At 41.7% G+C, this 9,341-nt stretch overlaps 1 protein-coding gene across 1 annotated transcript in view; it reads right to left on the bottom strand.

The window, feature by feature from the left end:
- LOC109483112 overlaps positions 1-3,444 on the bottom strand; it is a 19,288-nt gene extending 15,844 nt beyond the window's left edge. Inside the window, exon 1 of the mRNA XM_019786104.1 lies at positions 3,133-3,444. Within this exon, the coding sequence (XP_019641663.1) occupies positions 3,133-3,360 (228 nt within the window). The 5' untranslated portion in view covers positions 3,361-3,444. The remainder of the gene's footprint in view (positions 1-3,132) is intronic.
- Between the last annotated feature and the right edge of the window lie 5,897 nt (positions 3,445-9,341).

The raw sequence follows: 9,341 nt of genomic DNA, 5'->3' as shown, positions 1-9,341 counted from the left end.
GGAGGGGGGGAGGGAGAGGGAGAGAGAGAGAGGGAGAGACAATTAAGTTAAGCTTTAGAAGTTTAGGCTTCAGCTAATTTTTTAAGGCTTTTTTTATCGGGATTTCTTTTTTTTGTCAATATTGTTTTTGCGTATTGGATATGATACTAGACCCACCAATTTGATACTGTCATGCTAATTTTAGATTGTAATGTCAATTTGATGATGTCTTGTAGCCACCAAAATATCTGCTTGGAGACCAGCTTTTTCTACCACTCGGTCTTTCCTTATGTATTGCCCTTAAGTTACAAAGTAAATATCTGCCAGGACCCCGGGTAATCTCCCTCCGTAACTCTGTGTTGTTTGCGCAAACATCGGACCTGAATCAGCTTATGTAGGACCAGGCAGGACCAAACTCCACTTCCCCGCACACCTGTGGCGCTCTGTGCTCACCTGTACGACGGCACGTACGGAACAACAAACACCTACCTGGCGTTACCAGGTGAAAGTCGACAGGGGTGGAGGGTATAGTTTATATTTATGTAGTAGTAAGCACTTTAGACCGGGTGTATAGAAATTAGATAATGGGTGAGATCGGAGAGACCATGTACTGTGCGTTACTAGCAGTTCTCCTCAGTGCGATTTTACGCTTTACGCATGTATGGTTCCACGTCTTTGTGTGTGTGATAGATAGATTGATAGATGGATGAATAATAGATATATATATATATATAGATAGATAGATATTGACAGGCAGATAGACCTAGATAGACAGATAAATAGTATTAGATATAGTAGATAGAAAGAGAGAGAGAGACCAGATAGATAGATGGATAGATAGATAGATAGATAGATAGAGGGAGGGAGACAGCGAGAGAGAGAGAGAGCGGATAGATTGACGGACAATAGATAGACAGAAAGATAGATAGATGACAATAGATAAAATATAGGTAGAAAGGTAGAAGCAGATAGATAGAATACAGACTTAAAAGGTCTCTATCTAAGTCTCTGCCTGCTATCACCAGGGGTCTTCATACGCTTAAATATCACATTAAATATCTGAATAGACCTTTTGTTACCGATGTAGGTACGCATTCACCCCAACCAACAGCTGATCCAAACCTGTTTTTCCACAACATCAAATCTAAAGATGATGTAATGTTTTCTTCTAGTTCAGTTCATATATAGATGCGATGACCTCGAATTAATGCTTGCACTAGACAAGACAAGACAACAATAGTATTATCGAGTGTGTGGGAGGGGAGTCTGTCTGTGCTCGCAGTGAAATTTGGTTTGGTAGACTAAACAACACATACATATTGCCATGTCATCATTGCAGTTATTTCATGTTTAGCATACGCGGCATACATAAAGGACGAACAAGAAATTTGCATGCAATCTTAGTCTGAGAATTCAGAATATTGCAAGCCAGTGTAATATCGTGACTCAATAGCAATGTAGTACGGCCATATGCAGATTTTTTCTGTCTCTAGTATCTATTCAGCAGTATCCAGAACATAAATGCAACCAAGGCATAATGAGAGAAAGAGGGAGAGATAGAGGGAGAGAGAGTAATAGATGGAGAGAGAGAGAGAGAGAAAGAGAGAGATGACACCATTTTACGTTTGAGTATCAACGTATGCAACAAGTGTTTATACTATTTCTGTCCATTTCTCTAGAGTCTAGACAATACGAATGAAAAACATCACAGTTCCAAAGACTATAATTATCGTCTGCTAGCACAGTTCACACCTGCGGTCCTGTAGCCGGGGTTACTTTAGTGCAATGTACGTTGTTTTGGCCCGGAGGCCTCACCAGGCACCAAGCAGGTGTTTTGGTCAAGCTGTACCAGACCAGTACGGAAATGCCTCATTTCAGAACCCATTTGCCCAAGGACTGGAGTATTACAAGATGCGTCTTGATTTTGAAAGACAAAAACTGACCCGTTGATATTTCGTATGTAGCTTTAATTTGTCTAGAATTATTTAGTACAACAGTATGAAGTGTTCGTCTTATAATGTAGTGCTAGAACAACGTGTATATACGCGTGACTATGTGGGTAGGGCGCGCGAGACACAACTGGGTTCCAGAGCCTACATGTAGGTCGCCACAAAAACAGCAGTGGGGGCTTGCGCAATTCCTTATGTAGATATGAGTGGGTACTGCCAGAGTTTCACAAGGCCTAGGGCACGCACAGACCGCTAACTTCAAACAGTAGCCTCAAGAGCTGGTGGAATATAATAAAGAGGGTTTGTAGACCTAATGATCTCAGTGTAAGGTTGACTGCTTTCTAGAGCGCGCGCACACATACACATAACGCCTACGGCCACCCAGTCTCATTCAGCCGTCCGCAGTGCTTGTGTGGTTTCCTATTGACAAAGGACTGGACTTCCTGGCTAAAGAACACAGACCCGACCTGATTGTGCATATATTTACAGGCAATAGTGACCAGGCAAGATCTGGCCGGCTGCCTACAATCGCACCGTTGTCACACGTAGTGGCACTGCCGTGTTTTTACTCAGCGTAAGCGCGGTGGACACAAAGACCACTGAGTGGTCGACCTCGGTGAAATTCTTCGAGGCGACCCCGTAAGTCACTCAGAGAGGACCGTGTCCTTAATGTGTTTTTGAACCGGTGTGTTTTACCTTGATGGAGACTTTGTTGCGGCGGGTTTCAATGACAGAACGGTGCAGTAATGTGTTTTGAAGGGGTCCAGTTTCTCGGATTTAGCGAAACCGCAGGTATAGCGTTTCCATGTCTTTCACGGTGGTAAGCCCGTTCACACGGGAACCTGTGGGATAATATTCACCAACACACGGCTACAGCTGATCATAGACTAGACTTCCAGCAAGCAAACATGATTTTGTTGATACCGTATCCTTGCTCTTAATAGCCGGGCCTAAAGCAGGCTTCAGCGAGGCTAATACTTTGATGACAACGAAAGCAAAGTGCAATCAAGGAATTGAATTTTATTTACCCTTTAAATGCACGCCGCCTTAGATAAGTCGCGCTCAGACGAGGAAATAGCTAACAAGGAATGAGAAATGCATGATACTGAAACCCCAATTCTACTAGATTGCAACTGTGTGCATGCAGTGTGCAGGTATTAGGCTATTGCACGTTATGTACTGATAAAAAATGAATAGAACCTACCAGTTCTTTTCTAAGCCAGGCCAGGGCGCTCTCGATGCCGCCTTTCCTGTTCTCCATGCTGGTCTCTGTGGGGCTGACCGGACCGTTCAGGCAGGGGACGGTCGTCTCGTGCTCGGCGGCGGGCTCGGGTAGCCAGGGCCGCCGGACCGCAGTCAGGGCCTCCGGCGAACTCTCAAAACTCGGCGGCCGCGAGGTGAACTCTTCCAATCTTCGTGTGATGACCTCCATTTCACAATCTTCTCGTGGAATATATGCTCAAGAAATTTTCCTCTAATGTTGGACGAAAGAGTCCTTGTCAGAAATTACTACTCGCACAACAGTCGTCTGTTGGTCGTGTTAACTGAGGTGGATAACTACACAACACAAGCCTCGAGCGGCGGTTTTATACCGGCCCCGTTTTGCGGCAGGGGTCATATTACGACAGGATGACGTAAGGGTGTTCCAATTGGTCGCCATGTTTGGATTGGGTGTTGTAGGGACAAAGTTTGAATACAGGGAAGGGCACGGGTGTATAATAGGGCCTAGTAGTAGTCAATACTTCGCCGAAAGACATGAGGTAATCGCTCTGAAAGAAAGACAAGCCTTAGCGAGGTAACGGAGACATACGGGGGGCAACAAATAAACCTGTACCGTCGTTACAACAAGTGTCAAAACAGTGACACTGATATGAAAGGTCATCGTGACACATACACATGTACAGGTCGCTATTTTTACCTGTACAGTCAAAAGTGGGCAAGAAAACCACATAGGGGACTGATAAAAAAAGAACGAAAACTAAAGAGGAGAAACAAAATCTTTCTCTTGTTTAAAAACTTTTTCGACGGTACAGGGACTTAGACAGAGGAAAGGAGACAGAAAAAGGATGTGTCAAGCTACCCATGACAGGTTACTGTCCAAATGCTCCCACCAACCCACCCATTCCAACTTGACACATCAAAATAAAATAAAATCTGGTCTATGTGGACAGATGGTCACTATAGACAGGATTCTTAATGCTTGTGTCAATGGGAAAATTTATTTAAAGAGACCACCAAAAAGTGGTCACAATATGGCCATTGCAGGTGGTAATTATGTAAAGGTGGTCACTAGTACAGGTTTGACTGTACTTTGTACATGACGTAAGATATATCAAAAGGTACGTGACTACCGCGGGGATGTTGCGTAATATCATGAAATACAGTCCTACTGGAAACTAGGAAGAAAGTTCTTGAATCTCGGTGCTATCGTAAAAAACATTACTCTATCGTCAAAGGTGTTTTCAAAAGTTATCAAATATGAAAATCTCATGTATCGTTATATCCCAAAAATAAACCTTTAAAGTTACTGGTTGACGGTACGTTTACTAGTTAGAAATTTAATAATGTTTTCGTCAAAAGCACGAGCTAAACTTCATCATCTTGCAACCCTTAAAAACGTCCATCCCCTGACAACAATAGCATTATATTAGTGCAATCTACGGGCTAGTTAAACTCACTGGCCTAAGGACAGTTCTGAGCCAGCGAATGTAACTGTCCAAGGGCTTGCTACGGGCTGGTTACACTCGCTAGCGGACCTTCGGAAAGTTTTCCTCGGCCAGAGAGTGTAACTAGCCCGTAGCATATCGGATTTCGCCCATGCTACGAGTATGTTAGCAGGTGTTAACGGGGGAAAATATCCATTCGAACCGTTAACTTTAAGAAAACACAAAATGGGAATCTGCAACTGAAAGTAACTCATATGATACAATATCGGTGAAGATGCAGTTATGTACCAAGCAAAAACAATGTTCCAATGGACTGCATGTGCAATTCTTCAGTTCACCCAAGGATACATGTATAAACTATAATGTCCTTGGTTCACCCGAAAACGGTGTCCGTATAAACTTTCGGGAATGGCATTCCGCACATAACAATTGTCAGTTCGCTACCTCTGTAAGTATCTCTTATTTTCAACCGAGAGTTTTTTTTCTATTCTCACTCACACCAATGTTTTCCCTTTTCTATCGTAAGCCGATATTAGAACGATAACTCAGGTGAATTTTGCTCCAGTGTTATTTCAGGACGGCTGGAGGAGTAGAATTGTTGCCTAGCCATGTTGGCTCTTGCTTGATTTTCACCACAGGCAAACTCCACTCTTGTCCTTTCCCTATCCTAACCGATCGTTCAACGCTTAGTCAAGAAGTGTTTGTAATTTTTCTTCAGTGTAATTTCAGGACAGCTGAAGGAGCCAGCCTTGTTGGCCTTGTTTTTCCTCTATTTTTACCACAAGAAATCGCCACACTGTCCCTTCTGTATCTAAAACAAATCTTTCAACGCTTAGTCAGGTAGTCTTTGTAATTTTTCTTCAGTGTAATTTCAGGACAGCTGAATGGGCTAGCCTTCTTGACCGAGTTCTTGCTGAATTTTCACCACAGACAAACGCCACTCTTGTCCTTTGTCAATCTTAAACCGATTTTTCAACGCCTAGTCAGGTGGCTTGTGTGATTTTACTCTAGTTTACTTTAAGGATTGCTGAAATAGTTGGCCAAGTTATTTCTCCATTCTCACACAGGCAAACGTCCCTTCTCTACGTTAACTCTATCTTTTCACGCTTAGTCGAGTATCCTGTGTAATATCTCTTCAGTGGTATGTGAGGACAGATAAAGAAGCTAGCCAGGGTACGGGAATACCTGGAACGCCATTGCCCAAACCTGGTCCACAGACATAAACAAGTAGGAAGTTAGCATTCTCTCACGTAAAGTAAAGAACACCGGACACCTGTGACTCACGTTGCGGACGTAATGTACGCGCCAAAAACAAGGACACGGTACAAGTGACCGTGAAAGTCCTTGGCCCTAAGTTAGCTCACCTACATTCAAAAACAAGTTCAATGACTTGACGTGGCGTCTTATGCAGAACAGTCACACTATAGATGCAGGAAAACAAGAAAGTTTCAAAACTTTTTAACAAGTAAGATAGAAACATGGACCTGCACAAGTGACACTAAATTAAAACGGGTTAGTTACGTGCAGCACTTCGCCAGATTTTGTCAGAAACTCCCCTGTAGTTCCATAACAATCTGCTAGGGGGACCAAAACCGCACCACTTATTCCTGAAAAAAGATCAAAGACCAAAGCATGTCCAGGACAAAAGATAATAAACGGAAGGTCTGTTTCAGTACCAAGGTCAGCCACCAGGAGGTCCGAATTTGACCTTTACTTTTGTCTCTCTAAGATCGACCAACATACCAAATATCATCTCATAATTAATAACGGCCTTTTTGAGTTATGCTGACCACAAATATGCATCTAACACACACACAAATCACAGTACTGGGGTGAAAAGTATTGTATCGAAAAGTAATGGTGTTAAATATCGTCGTCAGCACTAAATGTACCATTAACATAGTTTCCCTTATGAATAGACATTGCATTGGCCACTCGCGGTTGCCACGTTGTATACAAGTACAATGGCTACATACACATTAATTCCTAATTAGTATCTACCTGCACTACACTAACATGCTTTACTGTATGAATAGACATTACATCTACCACACGTGGTTGCCATGCTATACCGGTACAATAATTACCACATGTGGGGATTTGTCCATGTTGTTAACCTTGGCCTGACAAAGTCTATTACCTACTATTATCACACTCTTGAGATAAGCCTGACAGTGTATTTGTGCAGGGCGTGTACTTTTACGTGTAAAACACCATGCAAGCAGTTTCATTGATTTTTTTTCTTGCGACATCGCATTTTTGTCTTACAGATATCAATATGAAACTAGAAAGGTAACATTTGCAAAGCGAATGCATAATGTTTACATTCGCATATGGTCTGCTCTGTTAATTCTTACTCAAACACATTCGTATATATGGTGACAGGAGTCTAAATCCCTCCTGCTATAAAATTGCAACATGCAACATTAATTCTTACTCAAATACATACATTTATATATGTCCCCTACATCACTGCAGTGGACTTTTTGTGTTTGTCGTTTCAGTTTTTACAGGGTATTTCGAACTCTAGTTGACTTTAAAAATCTAGTTTTACTATCCTTAAATCGCTTTGGGTGCCACCGTGCCTCTAAGTCTAACGTGTTGCGATTTACAGTAGTAACAGTGTGACTTACAGTCCTGTGGTGCTTCCCAGAAGCTATCAACGCCTGTCAGAAAAATGTCAGCCACGCTAACACCATATAAGGATCAGTCAACCACCATGTTCAAAGGCGAGGGTGGCATTCTACTTTAATCCTATCTTGTAGCCGACAAACACACTCAGCACTTGTGCATTTATCTAGCTTGTCGCTGTCTTTAGTGCGCTCTGTGTGGTGTGGATAAGCATGTTCTTAGCAGGACTCGTGAGGCTTATCCATGGAGTCACCGCTTGCTACGGCGTGTTAGAATTTCGTGCATGTACTGCGCACACGTTCTTCGCATTGGGCCTATGACTTTGCGCTTGGTATCGAATGAATGAATGAGTAAATGAATGAATGAATGAATGAATGAATGAATGAATGAATGAATGAATGAATGAATGAATGAATGAATGAATGAATGAATGAATGAATGAATGAATGAATGAATGAATGAATGACTTATAGTCCTGTGGTCTTTCTCAGAAGGTGTCAACGCCTGTCAGAAAAATGAACCATGTTCAAAGGCGGGGATGACATTCTACTTTAATCCTATCTTGTAGCCGACAAACACACTCAGCACTTGTGCATTTATCTAGCTTGTCGCTGTCATTAGTACACTCTGTGGTGTGGATAGAGACGTTTCTTTATAGGATAAGTGTTGAGTCACTACTTATTACAGTTTCGTAGAATTTCACTCATGTGCTGCGCCCGTTCTTCGCATTGTGCCTAATGATCAGTGGCATTTATCTAGCTTGTCGTTGTCTTTAGTCACTCTGTGTGGTGTGGATAAACATGTTCTTAGCAGGACTCGTGTGGCTTATCCGTGGAGTCACTACTTGATACATTGTCCTAGAATTTCATGTATGTGCTGCGCACCCATTTTTTGGCATTCTCTTTGTGGGCTTTGCGCTCATTCACGAATGGATGAATGAATGAATAATTGAATGGATGAAAGAATGACTGAATGAAAGGGCAAAACACTAATAAATCGAAAGAAACGGATAAAATAACTCGAATTTTATTCCAAAGAGCATAATAAACTAATTTACTCGTAAATTTATGAAGGAAAATGTACTAAAATCATACAAAAATCAGAGCATAGAAACACAGCGATGTCCACTGTTGCTGACGGCCATTTCCATTTTTTTGCTGAGTTGTATCCGCTCCTAGCCCCGTGTCCAGAGACTGCCACATTCAGCAGAAATACGTGGTCCTTTATTATACACCAGATCGATACAGTAAGCTATAAGTACACGTTCTCATTAACTCTATCGCACGCTCTCAGGATTTTATTACACGTTTGCCAAAATCGATGAAAAGAGCAAATTTGTCGAGCATCGCACCTATATGTAATATCCTGACAGCCATATGCTACTGTAAGTGTGTTATATTTAAGTATATTACCTCAAAAATGCCAATCTCAGGAAATGAATTGATAGTTAAAGACTGGCCTTTGTGATAAAAATCAAGACTAGAACGTTTCTTCTATGTCTTCTATATCCTTCCATAGCCTGAGTTGGAATTCTAGGGTCCACTGCACAAATGCCATTCTTTACGCACACATTTAAGAGTGCGTAAATGTTCCGTTTCCTAAGTCGCGTGAACCTTTACGCATAAGCGTGCTTAACGATACGATTTTCGTACGGTGATCTATGATATGTAACATTGTATGCCATTGTGATCGTTTTAATAATTTGTAAATTAACTGTAACAGTGTAAGTTTTTACTGCGAAACTTTTACTAAACATCTTGTATGTAGTTCAAAGTTGAGCTTTTGTCGGTACGGATTATATGTTAAGGCCGAAGCTCAGAAAGGGCCCATGTCTACTTACCTTAACATGACGAAGCATTCTACAATAGCAAACAATCAATCAATCAAATTCTTTTATTTAGACTGAATAGCCTATGTAGGTCACAGGGTTAAACTCGTGTTATAAAAGTTATTAGGTTATTATACGTATCATGATAGGGTGTTATATTACTATGTATGAAGTTAGACTATAAGGCGTTTAAGTAGCATCCACCTACTCTCCAAGCAGAGGTAGGGTCGCTCGGTATTTTGGCAGTATTTTCGCGTTTTTAATACGTCTTTCTACTTTTACGGGTTT

The sequence above is a fragment of the Branchiostoma belcheri genome, unplaced genomic scaffold, assembly GCF_001625305.1.
Source record: "Branchiostoma belcheri isolate BF01 breed outbred unplaced genomic scaffold, Haploidv18h27 scaffold62, whole genome shotgun sequence".
Classification (NCBI taxonomy): domain Eukaryota; kingdom Metazoa; phylum Chordata; class Leptocardii; order Amphioxiformes; family Branchiostomatidae; genus Branchiostoma; species Branchiostoma belcheri.
Note: the sequence above shows the minus strand (reverse complement) of the source record. Positions and strands in the feature narration are given on the sequence as shown.